This window comes from Argopecten irradians, chromosome 4 (genome assembly GCF_041381155.1).
Source record: "Argopecten irradians isolate NY chromosome 4, Ai_NY, whole genome shotgun sequence".
Lineage (NCBI taxonomy): Eukaryota > Metazoa > Mollusca > Bivalvia > Pectinida > Pectinidae > Argopecten > Argopecten irradians.
The window spans coordinates 38,898,576-38,916,378 of NC_091137.1; the positions used below are offsets into that span (position 1 = coordinate 38,898,576).

The window sequence follows — 17,803 nt, forward strand, 5'->3', positions numbered from 1 at the left end:
AGGTAACTCGTCCTGTCCTGTAACATGTGAAAATTAGTTGTAGACGAAAAATAGAAGAAAGATGTAAGATTTCCTTTAATTTGTCTACTCATCTACTTTTGTCTGGTATATAACAGCATGTAACAATAAATGCTAGGCCTATATATATTTAAATTTCATTGAAGTGTTATTGGATACTTATCTTTATTTTTCAGTTTTACCAAGTTGGGCATTGGAATAAGGGGAGTTCAAAGTGCAAGGCCTAAATGCAAACAGACAATAGATGTTTTCATGGTGGATTATGAATACTTGAAAACGACACTGTGTATAATTACTCAAACATTTATTACTTCTCATGCTGGACACATGTTATTTAATTATAATTTCAGCTGAATGCCTAGTTCCCTGAAGAACAAAACATTTTTTTATCGACGAAAAGAAAACAAAATGCAATGACGACGAGGATGGGATTCGAACCCACGCGGGGAGACCCCAATGGATTAGCAGTCCATCGCCTTAACCACTCGGCCACCTCGTCTGACATGCACTGTCGATGTCGTAACTTTTCCAGTTGGACTTGGCTTCAAAGTACTCGTCTCGGTTCATTGATAATGTAAATTAAGACGTTAAGATTGTTCATATCAATCCGTTACTCTATATAGGTTTACCAATACAAAAGAATACACCGAGACAGAGCAATTGACATTCTTATCATGCTATCACATTCTAACCCACGCTAGAAAACCCAGACATAAAATGTGAAGAATTTGTCGAGGTCAGGGATGCGTTTGTGCCAATAGATAAAAAGCGTTAGATAGAAAAGGATGTAATCAGCTGAGACGTTGTATGTTTTGACCAAGTCGTGGACGTTGGAAGTAGGCCTACAGTTGGAGCTATTTCGTGCTAATTAGCATAATATTGTATAGAAATGAGTCATTCTCAATGAGTAACGAACATAATCCATAATCGATTCACAACTACCGGAAGCGGTATGGATGTGAAGTCGAACACACTTTGGCCCTGAGGATTGGATTCGAATATTGAGCCCCAACCATTGAAATGAAAATCTGTTTTCCAAACGCATTCTAAAGTGACAGGTCACCGAATGCCACAGACCTAAAAACGTTGCCAGAGGTGAGTTGACATTAAAATAGTGAAATACATAATCATGCTAAAATATTTAAATTACAGTCATAAAGATAACAAAATGATGATTGACAACTCTGTCACTGGGTCATAAATTCACAATATGCCCAGGTACAGCAGCTGACAGCCAACGTATGGCCATATTTCTGAGTATAGGCCTAATGCTGACCTATTTTATATTACTGTTAGAAGATAGCAATGCTACAACTACTGAGGAACTTTGGCTGCTGGCAGTGGTAACATGATATCACTAGAAAACAGATTGCTTCTCGTGACTTGAATAAAAGCGTTGCCATTCCCAGAAGTTTGTGAAGATAAGAATCTTTGGATATGAAATCTTGACTTCAACACGTTTATCTACTTACATAAATATACTAAGTGTATGCCCTTACATACATATACAGCTGCATCACCACAGAAACCTACATGTAACACAACATAACTTGTATCCAGCATCGAATCAGACTGTAAGTTTACTTAGTTTAGTGGCTTGTTACAGACTATTATCTGTAGGACTAAATTGCATATTCAGCAAATGGTTGAGATCAGAGACTTGCATGCATGTACAATAGGTACCGTATATATATATTGACTTTCATTGCAATTAGGACTACAATTGAATGTAACAAATATATGTCTATATATACATGTATGTAACTTGATAATTTCTTCCTCTGGTCCATACAAGTGTTAGATCTCTTCATTAGGAAAGGACAACTGACAGTTAAGTATCTGTAAGACTAACTTTTACATTGTTGTATTTGATGTTTTAGGAGTATCCTTTTATAGGTGATATATCATTTTACAATCAACTGTAAATATTCTAAGCATGCATATCAATTTTAGATCTATACATATGGTGATTTTATCAAAATGATGTTAATGGTGATTTTATCAAAATGATGTTACACTACTGGTAGTATGTATAATTTCCAAGAACTTCAACATGCTCCTGATCGAATTACCATACAATGAATTCACGAATTCCATGTGACTTGTTCAAACATCAAAATTTCCAATGTGTTTTAAAGTTAACATTGATATCCTTGAGACAAATGAAATTTCATGCAGATGCCAACTCCTAATATAATTTATATAAATCATCATCACCAGTTACCACTTCTGGTCCCACTACTCATTATCTTACAAATTATCTCCCTTTATAGTCTACGTGGATATATACATTGTGAACTCTAAAAGGATGAACATCAGAATAAAATCCAAAGTGAGTGAACAAGACCTGGAAAAATAATCAAGTTTCAATATTTTATTCCGACTTTTATGGTGAACTAGAATGTATATATACTGATAAAAAGTATATACAAAAGGCTGTATTTAAGCAATAAATTATTACCAGACTGGACATACAGTTGATATGAAGCCCATCCGGAAGGAAGATAAATAGAATGGTGCCAGTTTAAGGCGCCATTGAATATTTATCTTTCTTATATCACTAATATCCAGTTTTCACATTACGATAATAATTCAAATTCAAAACTATAAACGTATATCTTTTGAATTTCCCCCTTGCGCTACTGTTGATGTCACAAAGTTCAATAAACAGAACAGCCAAAGCATCAGCTTCTGAATATAGTTCAACACAAAACGGTTTGAAACAAGCAAACAAATGAAAACTATGCGATGATATTTTCAATACATGCTATTTTGTCAACACGATGATACTATTGCCTGAGTATTGGATTTCAAAGACCTCACAACTTTAAAACCACTTTTTAGCCCACCATCAACAGATGGTGGGCTATTCAAATCGCTTTTTTGTCCATGGTCCGTCGTTCGTCCTTCCGTCCGTTAACAATTCTTGTTACCGCTATTTCTCAGAAAGTACTGAAGGGATGCTTCTCAAATTTCATATGTAGGTTCACCTAGGGCCCTAGTTGTGCATATTGTATTTTGGGACCAATCGGTCAACAAAATGGCCGCCAGGTAGCCATCTTGGATTTTGATAGTTAAAGTTTGTTACTGCTATTTCTCAGAATGTACTGAAGGGATCTTTCTCAAATTTCACATGTAAGTTCCCCTATAGATAGGGGCCTAGTTGTGCATATTGCATTTTGGGACCAATCGGTCAACAAGATGGCCGACAGGCCGCCATCTTGGATTTTGATAGTTTAAAGTTTGTTTCCGCTGTTTCTCAAAAAGTACCAAAAGAATTCATTATAAAATTCATGTACAGGTTCCCTCAGGGCCCTAGTTGTGCCATCTTGGATTATGACAATTGAAGTTTGTTACAGCTATTTCTCAGAAAGTACTGAAAGGATCTGTCTCAAATTGCATGTGGAGGTTCCCATAGGGGCTTAGTTGTGCATATTGCATTTTGGAACTGATTGATGAACAAGATGGACGACAGGCCGCCATCTTGGATTTTGATAGTTAAAGCTTTGTTACCACTATTTCTCAGAAAGTACTCCAAGGATCTGTATCAAATTGAATGTGCAGGTTCCCCTAAGGGTCTAGTTGTGCATATTGCATTTTCGGACAGATCGGTGAACAAGATGGCCGACAGGCCGCCATCTTGGATTTTAATAGTTTAAAGTTTGTTACCGCTATTACTCAAAAAGTACCAAAAGAATTCTTCTCAGATTTCATGTACAGGTTCCCTTAGGGCCCTAGTTGTGCATATTGCATTTTAGGACCGATCGGTGAACAAGATGGCCGACAGGTAGCCACCCTGGATTTTGATAATTGAAGTTTGTTACTGTTATATATCTCAGAAAGTAGTCAAGGGATCTTTCTCAAATTTCATGTGTAGTAATATGTAGTAAAAGCTTGAAAAGCAGAGAAAAGATCCCTCTTTCCTTTGTCAGACAAAGATCATTCTTAGGTGGGCGCCAAGATCCCTCTGGGATCTCTTGTTAAATTATTTGACGTTATGTATAGGCGGAAGTATACATTGAATGCATTGTCCGTGACTCAGCGGAAACGTTGGATATCCATTCGCTTGACCAGATTGGAGTTCATAGCTTGATATTGCCTATCTGGTTTAACATAGATCAAATGGAAAACTGAAAGTAGAATGGAAATATTAAGATGTGACAGTCACACTATATTGTAAATAGTTTTTAGCTCTGCTCATATATTTCCATGAGGATGAAACAAATCCTCTATCAAGATAATGATTCTTAATGCCTGGTATAAATGAAGAGTGAAACTAATATGAAATATACCAACCCGTTAAGACACCAACAATGAGCAAGTCATGGTAGTCTAGATGCAGAATTGCTTAAAATAGACTGAATTCTTTAAGATATCATGCATGTATGTATGTATTTGATTTAGCTTGAAAAATGGAATTTTTAGACTTTGTAGTGTACCAGATATATATTTTTACATTTAGATAATTATTTTCCAACAGAATTACAATATATTATGATTATAATATATTGAAAGATAGCTAATTTATATAATGGAGTTAAATTTATGGGTATTCAAGATGATTTATAACAATTTAGGCAAAAAATACAAGAGAAAGCTTTTCATCTGTTTCACAAAGAAACAAAAGCTGTCGCAGACTTCAGTGACAGTGATGTCTGATTAATGGCACAAAGGATTGTAGAATTTAGTTTGTAATCGTCCTCAGATCTGTTCCCCATCATTAATTGGGGTACATTGTCTGTGGAGGCTGCAGTCTTTGTGTGTCTAGCCAATACACAATGGTGTTGGAGACAGGCATTAGGCACGTCTGGAAGATCCCATTGAGTTATGGTTGTAGGACAGATGTGACAAGGACCCTCATTGTCACCCAACACTCTCTCTACTGAGTTACATAAAGTATGTACAGCTTAATGGTCTCATTATAAGACTAATCTGACTGCAGAGGAACGGTTTTGTTAAGCTGACAACAGATCTAGAGTAATAGTTTACATTTAGGAAACTTGAACTTTAAGTTATATAATTATACCAGCTGCATTATATATTTACTATACACGTAGATGTTTCATACAAATAAATATTGCAATTGTACCACAATGCAACAATATATGTACTCGTTTCAAAGTTAATTGACATAATTATTGAAAATCAAATTGATGGGACATCCATGCATCAGTTATCAAAATTATGTGATGAAATAAATCTAATTTTATGGATCCATAACATGCAGACTTTGTCCCTGCCATTAGCTGTGTGCTGGTCCATATGAAAATCCAGATGTTGAGAAGTGTGTCATGGGTCAAATTACCGAACATTTATGTATTTCAATTAGACATTATGGTACATAGTGTTTTGAAGACAATTGTTAAAATTGATTGTATGTCACTTATATTACATGTACATGCAATTAAGTATTAATTTAGTACATTCAATATAATTGCAGTCTCATGTCTGCATGTGTCAAATTTAAAATGCAGATCCATCTATTCTCATGGCATTTTATAGATTATCCAACAACATCCCATAATCAAGGCCATGTAAATATATGCATTTTCGGGGGAATGTTAAATGTATGATATATGCAGTATAATGTCTATTTGACTATACTGTAGCTAAGTAACCAGCCAACATTTTGTGTTATTTATTTGGCCACGAATTTAAAGTTAATGTTAATTATAAGTGACACATGGAGAGGCACTTGCACATGGAAGTGATTCTGCAAGCTATTTTAATTTGCACACTTGAATTAGAACTTGACCTTCAATATTCTGAAATTTAAATTGTTACTGTAATTTGATTGAACAATCCCAATAGCAAGGTCACCAAAATGTGACCAGTTATTTAATGCCTCCACACTTCCTATATAGAACAACACTGACAATAGGATTGATCTGTATTTTGATAATGATATCAGATTCAAGTGAAATTTAATGCTATATCGTCTTGATTATTTAATTTACATGACATTCACAAGCCTGCTTTACACAAAAACAAAACAAGAGTTATCTTTTGTTGTTCTTTTACTTAGCAGATGAAATAAGTGTACGTATATAGCAAACTCCAAAGTAATCAAAGTTAGATTATATCAAGTACATCTCTAACTAGTGCGGTATTAAAAACCTCTGCTGACTGTTGTGTTGTGTTACAACACAATTCACAGGAGGGACTTTGAGCAAATTCCCTGTGACTCCTCGTGTATTTATAGGTCATCATATATATATATATGATACATGCATGTATATATTTATGAAACCTTTGAATTTGTGCAGATCTTGAGTATGACATTTATTTTGACCCTAATTACAATCATTGATTGTTAAATAATAATAATGATAATAATAATAGACTTTATTTTAACTTGATAATATGTTGAGCTTAGCAGCTCCTCTTTCACATGGTCAAGATAAATATAAGATATACAATATATATATATATACTATGATTATTGTTTATAATGCACATAGACAACTGATAAATGTTATTACTATATTATATGCAGTATAGGTAATTAAAAGTAATTTATTGGAGAAATCTTTTCAGTGAAACATTGATTTATTTATATAATTAGGTCTGGACTTTGTATATAGTTTGGAGAACAAAGGGTTGAGGATGCCATATAGACACTATATTTTAAGAGTCCTAGGTTTTCAATAGGATTTTCAGATAAAACTGTAAAGCATAGTTAAAAGCTATAGCCTAGGACTGAATCCTATTGTTTTTCTTAAGAATTTTGGCATCTGATCATGGTCATCATCAGGATACTACATGTATGTAGTTAATATATAGCTTTTAGGCCTATTGGGTAAAATACATTTTATTAATTATTTACACTGTAAGGATCATATTGAATATGGTATAAATATATATCACTGGTAAATTATAATTATAAGCAAAAGCAAACTAAACCCGACCTATAATCATGATATGCGCACCTTGACAGAATTATGGACCAGGCTTAAAAGTATCTGTACTGCTTTAAACTTGATTGATGCCATTTTACAGTGGCCAGAAAATATGGTCTGCTGTCTATGATCAAAAAATCAATGTACCGTACGTCATTAATAAACAATACTAAAACTGCATTAACTATGTAACTGATCCATTTAAGCAAGGTCTTTCTGATAATTTGCTTGCTCAACTGGAATGGATGTATAATGGAGATGACGAGAGCTCTGTGTAATAGCAATTGTTATACAAAAGGATTTTTAGTCCACTACCATCATTGGTGGGCTATTCAAGTTGCACTTTGTCTACCTATGATCCAATGCAATGTCTGTCTTTCCAAGTCAGCCATTCTGTCTGTCTATCTGGCATCTACGGATGTTATGTGTTACATTAACGAATAACAGAAAGGAGAAACCAGCAGCTAAATTCAAAACACAATTTAATTATATATACAATATTATACAGAGATGGTTTACAATGTCTAAAGTAATTGGTGGTGGTACAAGAGTAGTACGATGATTTAAAGTGTTACTTATCTGTATGCGAATGTCCTGGTATAATCCTTGGTCCTTCCAGGTTTCAAATTAACAATAATCACAAATCCACAAGGAAATTGAATGTCCACAGATGATTTGTAAAGTTCCAGGTAATATGAATAAATCCACACAAAGTGTTGTAATAATCCACAGATAAAGTCACAATAGCTCTCCCAATAGAATCTTATATGGCGCTGTACAATTCTTGATATGTCTTATTACAGGTCTCATTACAGTTCTGATTAGCCTTGGACAGCTGGAGTATATATATAGCTAAAACCTAATTCAAGAATATTGGAGAATCTTCTACTTCTAGAAATATCTAACTAAAAGCAGTAAACAAATAAAACACACATAACTTTCTGGAAATAGATCATTCTAGATCTCTACTTAAAATCAACATGTTTACAAACATATTTTTTTATACATGATTATATTCTAGAAAGTTCTATAACCTAAATCAATGATATGTGACCTTCATAGGATGTATTGATAAAAAAAGCTATAGGAGTTATCTCCCTTATCTCATAACTACATGTATTTAGTGTCATACATAACACACCCCTCCTTAAAGAAAAGAAAGTTTTCTTGAAAAGGAAACTTTCTTGACATATCAAGTAATGTTTAAATCCTTGATAAAGCATCTGCTAGAATATTGTCTTTCCCTTTGATATGTTTGATGTCAAGATTGTATTCTTGCAAAGTCAAACTCCACCTGAGAATTCTTTGGTTTTTGTTTTTCATTTTCCCAATGAATGTCAAAGGGTTGTGGTCGGTGAAGACCAACACAGGCACAACTGTAGTGCAGAGATACACATCAAATTGGTTCAAGGCCAAAATCAACGCTAAACATTCTTTCTCAATGGTGGAATAATTTCTCTGGTGTTTGTCAAAACTTTTTCGAGAAATAACAAATTGGATGGTCAATTTGTTCAGTACCTTCTTGCATCAAAACAGCACCAACACCTACATCACTGGCGTCAACAAACAGTTTAAACTGTTTATTAAAATCTGGAGCAGTCAGAACTGGTGAGTTTGATAGTATGGCTTTCAATTTCTCAAATGCAGACTTACATTCGTCTGACCAAACAAATTTGACATTTTTCTTTAACAAAGCAGTAAGTGGAGCTGCTATAACAGAGAAATTTTGACAAAATTTTCTGTAGTATCCAGCCATACCAAGAAACCTCATCAGCTCTCTCTTGCCTCCAGGAGCTGGAAAATCTATAATTGATTCTACTTTGGCCTGAACAGGTTTAACTTGCCCCTGTCCTACAACATGGCCTAAAAATTCAACAGTTGCATGACAAAATTCACATTTCAATAAGTTTACAGTCAATTTCATGGTAGTGAGTCTTTCGAAGAATTCACGAATCCCGCGTAGATGGTCTTCCCACGTGTCGTGGTAGTTGATGACGTCATCAATGTATCCATCACAGCCTTCCAGGTCTGATATCACGCTGTTAAGAAGACGTTGAAATGTTGCCGGGGCATTCTTCATACCAAATGGCATAACTTTTTGTACTGGTACAAACCTTGCGAGGTTACAAATGCCGACACTTCTTTAGCTCTTTCTGTTAATGGCACCTGCCAATATCCTTTCAACAGGTCAAACTTGCTAACATACTTGGCTTTGCCAACTTTGTCAATACACGAGTCAAACCTTGGAATTGGATAAGAGTCTGTTTTACTGACAGAGTTTACTTTTCTGAAGTCAGTACAGAACCGGTATGTCTTGTCTGGCTTTGGTACCAGAACACATGGAGAGCTCCATTCACTTTTGCTTGGTTCAATAATATCATTGTCCAACATGTATTGAATTTCTTTCTTTAAGTGTTCTTCTTTCAAAGGATTGACACGGTAAGGATGTTGCTTGACAGGTGGCGCATCGCCTACATCCACGTCGTGATAGATAGCATCTGTTTTGCCTGGTGTATCCGGAAACAAATGTTTATACTCAAGTATCAAATCTTTAAGTTCATTGCGTTCCTTTTCCGATAGATGACATAGTTTCTTGTCCAAGTTCGCGAGCACATCTGAATTCCTTAACTTAACACCACAGTCTAAACCTACATCTTGTACACCACCATCTAAGTCTAATTTACAAATATCAGCTGTACTTTCACTTTGTGATGGTACAGAGGCCAAAGTAGCAATAGGTTGAGAGGTCTTGCTCTCTTCTCTATCTACATATTCCTTAAGCATATTAACATGACATAATTGAGTTTTCTTGCGCCTCCCTGGAGTTTGTACAATGTAGTTAACATCATCAACCTTTTTCTCAACAATATAAGGTCCAAAATATCTAGCTTGCAAAGGCTGACCCGGTATTGGTAATAGAGCCAAAATTTTGTCACCTGGATCAAAACTTCTTGCACGGGCATCTTTATCATACCATGTTTTCATTTTGGTTTGAGTAACGGCCAAATTTTCTTTTGCCAATTCACATGCCCTTGTCAACCTTTGCTTAAAGTTACACACATAATCTAAGAGATTCACTTTAGAATCTTCGTCCAAAATTTTGTCTTTCAAAATTTTCAAAGGACCACGTACAGTATGTCCAAACACAAGTTCAAATGGACTGAAACCAAGAGATTCTTGTACAGATTCTCTAACGCCAAACAACAACATGTGTATGCCTTCGTCCCAATCTCTTTTGTTTTCAAAAACAATAAGATCTCATCATATTCTTCAATGTCTGATGAAAACGTTCTAAAGCACCCTGAGACTCTGGATGATAAGCACTAGACTTATAACTGCTTGATCTGGAGCTGGTACATGACTTGTTGAAAAATACCAGACATGAAATTCGAACCTTGGTCCGATTGGACAGCTTTTGGAAGACCAACCAATGTAAAGAATTTAACCAAAGCCTTGACTATGTTAGGGGCTTTAATATTCCTGAGTGGAATGGCTTCAGGAAAGCGTGTGGAAGCACACATAATAGTTAAAAGATACTCATTCCCAGACTTAGTTTTGGGTAGAGGACCTACACAGTCTATAATGACTCTACTAAATGGTTCCTCAAATGCTGGAATGGGGTGCAAAGGTGCAACAGGGATTTTCTGATTAGGTTTCCCTACCACCTGACAAGTATGACAAGACCTACAAAAATCAGCCACATCCCGTTTCAACTTGGGCCAAAAGAAGTGATCTAAGATCCTGTTATAAGTCTTGGTCACACCTAGATGCCCTGCCATAGGTATGTCATGAGACAAACTTAGAATATCTTGCCTATACCTCGGTGGGACAACTATTTGATTGACAACCTTCCAGTCTTCCTCGGGAGACACATCAGGGGGGCGCCACTTGCGCATCAACACACCTGACTGACGGAAGTAACAAACCGGGACTTTCTCAGCCTCTTCCTCACTCAAAGCCCGATTACACAATAAGGAGATTTCAGGATCTTTCTCCTGTTCTACTATAAGCTCCTCTCTAGACAAAGATGATTTACTCATCATGTCAGACAAAGAAGTACCCTTGTTAGGAACAACTCTATCACTATCAAAGTCTACAGGATTGCTCAAAAGATCACACTTGCTCCCGACATCCTCTATATCATGAGCCAAGAAAGTGTCACCTAACCCTGGACTATAATGATCCTCAACTACTGCAACATCAGAAACCTTCTTACTCATTGAACGAGTTACAGCACAAGAAGGGAAAATACCAGGAAATTCCTGTTGAATAGTCTCAGCATCATCTGTTTTATCTGGAATACTGGACACTAAGGGATCTACCCTAACTTTCTCTCTCCAGCCAAGTCATTGCCTAAAATGAGCGACACGCCCTCTATGGGAAGTTCCGGTCTAACACCAATGGTGACAGGCCCAGTAACCAAATCTGACTTTAAATAAACACAATGGAGAGGCACATTAACAAAACCTAACTCTACACCTTGAAGCAAAACACTACTACCAGATGAGGTCTCCTCAGACAAAGGCACTACGCCATCTAATATCAAAGAATGAGAAGCCCCAGTATCTCGCAAAATCTGACTTCACAGGTTTCAAGTTGGTAATATCACTAGTAAGTGAAACAAAACCTTCAGAAATGAAGGGAGAGTACTTCTCCAAGACACTATCAGACTCTGAGCTCTTAATCTCAACAGACACTTTAGAATCTTCCACAATATCACTAAGTTTCTGACTAGGCTTTGACATAGCTAACACAGAAGGAACTGACTGTTTACGCCTTTGCTCCTTACGCTGGAGAGAATAACATTCAGACATAACATGCCCTACTTTCTTGCAGTAATTACAAACAGGACCAGAAGGAGACCCCACACCTACCCTATCATCTGTTTTAGAAGCAGACTTAGTTTTATCACCTAATTTAGGTTTGTCGTTGGAAGGGCCACTAAAGGTTGGGTTCCTAGGCTGACCAAATTTACTAGTACCTGTGGTACTGTTTTTGTCTTGAGAACTGTTTTTAACAAATGAGCCTTTGTGGGTGAGAGCGTAATCATCAGCCATTGTAGCTGCTTCACTAAGTGTTTCAACTTTTCTCTCATCTAAATGAGTTTTTATGTTTGTGTGTGGACACAACGTTTAAACTCCTCTATCAACAATAATTGCCTCAATTTACCGAAATCCTCATCAATTTCTTTAGAATCACACCACCTATTAAATAATTGTTCCTTTTCTCTGGCAAATTCTACATGAGTTTGTTCATCTCTCTTTCTCGAGTTTCGAAATTTCTGGCGGTAAGCCTCAGGAACTAACTCATAAACTTTAAAAATAGCTTTCTTGACTACTTGGTAATTTGAAATCTCATCTACAGATAAAGAAGAATAAATGTCTCTAGCTTTACCAATCAAGACACTTTGAAGAAGCATTGTAAGCTTATCTTCAGGCCATTTCATACTATCAGCTATTTTCTCAAAATGCAGAAAATACTTGTCAACTTCTTTCTCTTGAAAAGGAGGAACTAACCTAATGTTTCTACTGACATCAAAACCTCTGTTTCCTTGTAAACCCCTAAAAGTTGGATTACTTGAACTGTCTTGAGAAGCTAGCTCTAATTCTTTCATTCTAAGTTCTGTTTCAGCTTGAATTTTTTGCTTCTCTAGCTCTAACATCTGATCTCTCTCTTTTTCTTTTAATTCTTTCTCAATTTCCTTTTCTCTTAACTCCTTTTCTATTTCTCTTTCTCTCATTTCTTTCTCTTTATCTATTTCCATTTGTCTTAGTTTCATTTCATGTTCAAGTTCCATTTGTCTAATTTGAATTTCTGAACTGACTGTTTCCTCTATACTATCTAATGCACTAGAGTCAAATTTGCCATTGTCAACAAAATATCTTATAATTACATTCCTAATTTCAGCTTTCCTCAAATTAGTTTTGATAGTAAGGCCTAAATGTTTACCCAATAACAGTAAATCCTTCTTACTAACTTGCAAAAGAACTTCCAGGGATGGCGCTTTAACAAACTGTTCTACCTGCATAGTAGTCATATTTATCTAGCTGTTGGTTTCAAATGTAAACTCAAAGTTTGTACACAAATTTTGAAAATCTCTTAATTAATTTTTTCAAAGTTAGATTTCACAAATTGAATATCGATCTCGGACACGAGCCCCCAATTTCTGTTACATTAACGAATAACAGAAAGGAGAAACCAGCAGCTAAATTCAAAACACAATTTAATTATATATACAATATTATACAGAGATGGTTTACAATGTCTAAAGTAATTGGTGGTGGTACAAGAGTAGTACGATGATTTAAAGTGTTACTTATCTGTATGCGAATGTCCTGGTATAATCCTTGGTCCTTCCAGGTTTCAAATTAACAATAATCACAAATCCACAAGGAAATTGAATGTCCACAGATGATTTGTAAAGTTCCAGGCAATATGAATAAATCCACACAAAGTGTTGTAATAATCCACAGATAAAGTCACAATAGCTCTCCCAATAGAATCTTATATGGCGCTGTACAATTCTTGATATGTCTTATTACAGGTCTCATTACAGTTCTGATTAGCCTTGGACAGCTGGAGTATATATAGCTAAAACCTAATTCAAGAATATTGGAGAATCTTCTACTTCTAGAAATATCTAACTAAAAGCAGTAAACAAATAAACACACATAACTTTCTGGAAATAGATCATTCTAGATCTCTACTTAAAATCAACATGTTTACAAACATATTTTTTATACATGATTATATTCTAGAAAGTTCTATAACCTAAATCAATGATATGACCTTCATAGGATGTATTGATAAAAAAAGCTATAGGAGTTATCTCCCTTATCTCATAACTACATGTATTTAGTGTCATACATAACATATGTTATTGGAATTTCTCAGAAAGTACTAAAGAAATAAATTCCTGATGAAAGATGTCCTCTGATATATATATATGTTTACAGTTTACACTGACATGGACTCCATATCCATGCTTTCTAGTATTATCATTATCAGTGTATAATGTTAGCACAACACGCACGGCGATTCTATTGTTATGTGAACAGTCGATGGCGTAGCAACATGGGGTCATGACCCCACTTTTGGCAGGAACATATAAATGACTCGATTCCAATCAGCTGTTCAATCGAATTCGTTGATGATGACGGGAGAGAAAAAAATAAAGATATTTTAATAAAAAATATGCAACTACCGCGGGAAAAATAATATTAATTTATAAATATGAAAAACTGTAAATATAAGGAATAGATGTTTATTTTGTTGAGGTTATGAGGTTATAATGATAATGGAGCCATGTAAATTATGTAACCCCGGCGAAAATAAACATCTATTCCTTAAATAAAGATATTTCCTTGATCCCAAGAATCCCTGGGAACCTTAGGTTTCATACAGCATATACAAGTATATGTATCTGTGATTAATGTGTGGATTTGTAAGAAATGCTTTTTACATACTCGGTACATACCTACTTTGTAATTGATTTCAAAGGTATTTTTACAGTAAATTGATGAAAAGTGAGTTGGGCTTTAAGTTGTAAAAAACATATGAAAAAAACATGAAATATAAGGAGAGGCTAATTAGTTTACCCTTTCTAAATGTCATGGAAACTTAAAAATGGAGCAGCTTGCAAATCTAGTTTCTGTTGATCCATTTTTCCTCCCCCAACCCCTCCTCCTAACTCACACTCCACCATTCCCTATGATATATGTCTTTCAGTCTCGGCTCTTCACACAATCCATCCAATTTTGCCAGAAAATGAAGGTCACTACTGGATATTAGTGGGACTCTATTTTATTAAAAGTGACCATTCTCAATGTCCCCATTTCCCTAGTGATCATCAGAAAGGTCAAATAATCATCTGTGGAAGGTCAGATGGGCAGAGCTGATGGTCAAATATCTATGCCAATTCCCTCCTTCACTACACCATCTATATACCAGTGTAAAACCCTTTACCCCAAAGACCAGCTCTGTCAGTGAGCAATTATCAGGATCATCCAAGTCGACAGCACTGTGTGTAGAGAGTAAAATATCAGGAGTAAAAATGGGCAAGCCACCAAAGTGGCCGGTTTGTTTGTGATAGTACAGTGCAGTGCCTGTTTGACTTTCTGTACAAAGTAAATGTACTGGATGTGCTGATACCATTAGTGCTTACAGCGATTATACAATGTTGAACAAGTTAGATATTCATACAGCATGAAGGTAAATCTATATACCTACACTAACATAGAACTCTGTATATAAATGTCCAGAGATTCCCCAGCTTTATAGTAAGTTGTATGACAATAATACTGATGATACCAGTGGTGACTTGTTCCTGATCCTGAATTTTGAATAATTCATTGAGTGACTTGATGATCTCTCAGGCTGGAGTATCTTTTACATTGTAGGATGGCACGGTTTGGAAATGAGACTTTCTCCGGAAAATGTGCCGACGACCTTCCTCTGCTGGATATCGGTCATCTGAGTGATGAGGTCTTCTCCAGCTACACAGGACCAGATTCTGGACTGACCTTCGCCATCACCAATGAAGATAGTATGTATAATGATCATTATAACTATCAATTAGTAAAATAGACATTGTTGATGTTTTCAACAGGGAATTTTCCTTTAATAATTTTATTATGTAATTTGTGCATGTGTAATATCAAACCATTATTTGACATGTTAAAATTTTGTTATGAGTATTTCTTATACACCTTCTTTAATTCTTATTAATGCCAAGTACAAGTTTTGTTGATAATTTAGGGATAAAATTACATCATATTTGAAGTTTTAGAAATGGTCGAGAAAGTATATATGACAGCACATACACATATACCAGTGTGACACAATGTGTATTGTGATGATATGGGATTAAAGGCCCACTACCTTTCCGAAACGGCTTTTAATTTTTAAAATGGGAATGTAAAACAAGATCGATAATTTTGTAGAGTCCTAAAAATTATTAACTTACCGTTAATACTACATTTATCATCACCTTCTGAACGATTTGATTAAAATAAATAAAATGTTTATTTTCATAACGCAGGTCGTATTATGTTTCCCGCCGTTGTCCTAAGTACCGCGCGGTAGTTGATTATCACTGCGTCAGACGGCAAAACAGCGAGTTGACTCTCCACTGTTTTCATATATTACGCAGGCAATCTTGCATATGTTTGGTGTCGTAACCTTATTTTAGATCATCGGTATGCATTTTCTGGTGTTATTAATGTTTTTTAAGAAACCTTTATATTTTGCTCTGGAAAGGTAATGGGCCTTTAAGGAAATGCCCAAAATCAAACAATCTTGTAGATGTTCAGTGAAATATAAATAATAATAAAAAAATATCAATTTATCATCCTTAGAAGTCTGCAAAGTTTCACTTAAGTTCATACTCTCAATCAGATTGTTTGTTTTAATATAGGTAACAGAATTTAGATTACTCCTCATTAGTCTAGTTAATTAATGTTGATCTACTTTCCATTTGGATGTATACCCCCTGTAGTTATAACCAATGATAATGGACTGTATGGAATCATTGTATGACCAAGCTGTACATGATTAGATTCCTTGGTAAATATCTGTTTCTGAAAGCAAACTCACAAGATCTGTATAATCATCAGTACTCAATAGCTGGTAATGTAGAAAACAGAGTGCAGAGAGTTTCCAATGTTGTGAGTTTTGGTATTGATCGGAGAGGCACTGATGAAAGCTTTATCCCCTCAAAGCATACAGGGCGAATGTCAGAAGTATTCTGCCAATAGGACTGTGTAGTAACACTATTCGTATCAGATGGTTTGCGGCGCGGGCTTGTTATCTTTGCATGATCAAACTCCCTTGAATGTAATTGCCATTGTGTTATGATTTTGTAAGTTAAGTCTGCCAATACACTCTGATCTTGACAAAATTAATGTTTGCCAATACACTCTGATCTTGACAAAATTAGTTTTGCATCAAGTCAAAATCTTGGTGCCTATTTATAGTGATTTAATAACATTTTATGATGATTACATCAAGTATATATATGTCACTCAAATTTTGTAATCACTCAAACTATGTTTTTTTAAATGCTCTTTAAAAAATATCTAGTAGAGAAGTGTGTTGAGAAACCTTATAGAAATGAAAATAATATTTAGATGAGAGGGTAATATATAAACATTGATCTTTGGTAATAAAGTCAATTATAGCTAATTGATACTTCTTTTAATTTAAACCCTATGTTGCTCCTTTCATAGATGCCTGTGCATTTTTAATTCGGATGCCTTCGTTAAATATTAGTCAAATTGTCGGTTGAGTCATTGAAGTAGATGTTCTGATCCAACAAATTGAAATCAGTGGAAAAGTTAATGCTCTCTATTAATATGATTTTCTTGCCATGTCTTCTTTAGCTTAACCCTGGTAAAAAGTGGTCAGTACTCATCAAGCTTTCTGCTGACCAAAATCTTTCACTTTGTTGGGGATATCTTTACATCTACTTGACAATTCTATGTAAGGTTCTAAAACTACATTATATAGCATCAAAAAGCACAGTTAAATGCCATGACCTGAGAGCCCACATCTTTTCCAGACCTTCATGTTGGATACTATTGATTTTAGTACATATTTATTGAATCAATAGAAAACATTGAAGCAGTATTGACCCGTTATAAAACTATAGTTTAGAGAACATGCACTGTAGTGGTAAATGGTAAATATGTACTTAATTGATTTTGTTTGTTATAGATGGCAACTCCTCCATGTCCACCAGTGAGATTGCTGGGGTCAGAAACTGGAACAATAAAGACCAGAAAGCCTATGGTATCTGTATATCTCTGTATGAGCAACATCCAGTCAATGGCAAGATGTCAGGTAAAATCACTGTATAAACTTTAACCACTTAGCTATATACAGATATT

The 17,803-nt window shown here is 35.2% G+C and overlaps 1 protein-coding gene and 1 non-coding gene across 2 annotated transcripts in view; one reads left to right on the forward strand and one right to left on the reverse strand.

The window, feature by feature from the left end:
* Window positions 1-241: 241 nt before the first annotated feature.
* Window positions 242-17,803, forward strand: part of LOC138321593 (PP2C-like domain-containing protein CG9801) — a 30,313-nt gene continuing 12,751 nt past the window's right edge. Inside the window, exons 1-3 of the mRNA XM_069265365.1 lie at window positions 242-1,113; window positions 15,317-15,462; window positions 17,631-17,756. Coding sequence (XP_069121466.1) covers window positions 15,318-15,462; window positions 17,631-17,756 — 271 coding nt within the window. The 5' untranslated portion in view covers window positions 242-1,113; window position 15,317. The remainder of the gene's footprint in view (window positions 1,114-15,316; window positions 15,463-17,630; window positions 17,757-17,803) is intronic.
* Window positions 436-517, reverse strand: Trnas-gcu (transfer RNA serine (anticodon GCU)). Its single transcript has one exon. It is a non-coding gene; the product is annotated as a tRNA-Ser (tRNA).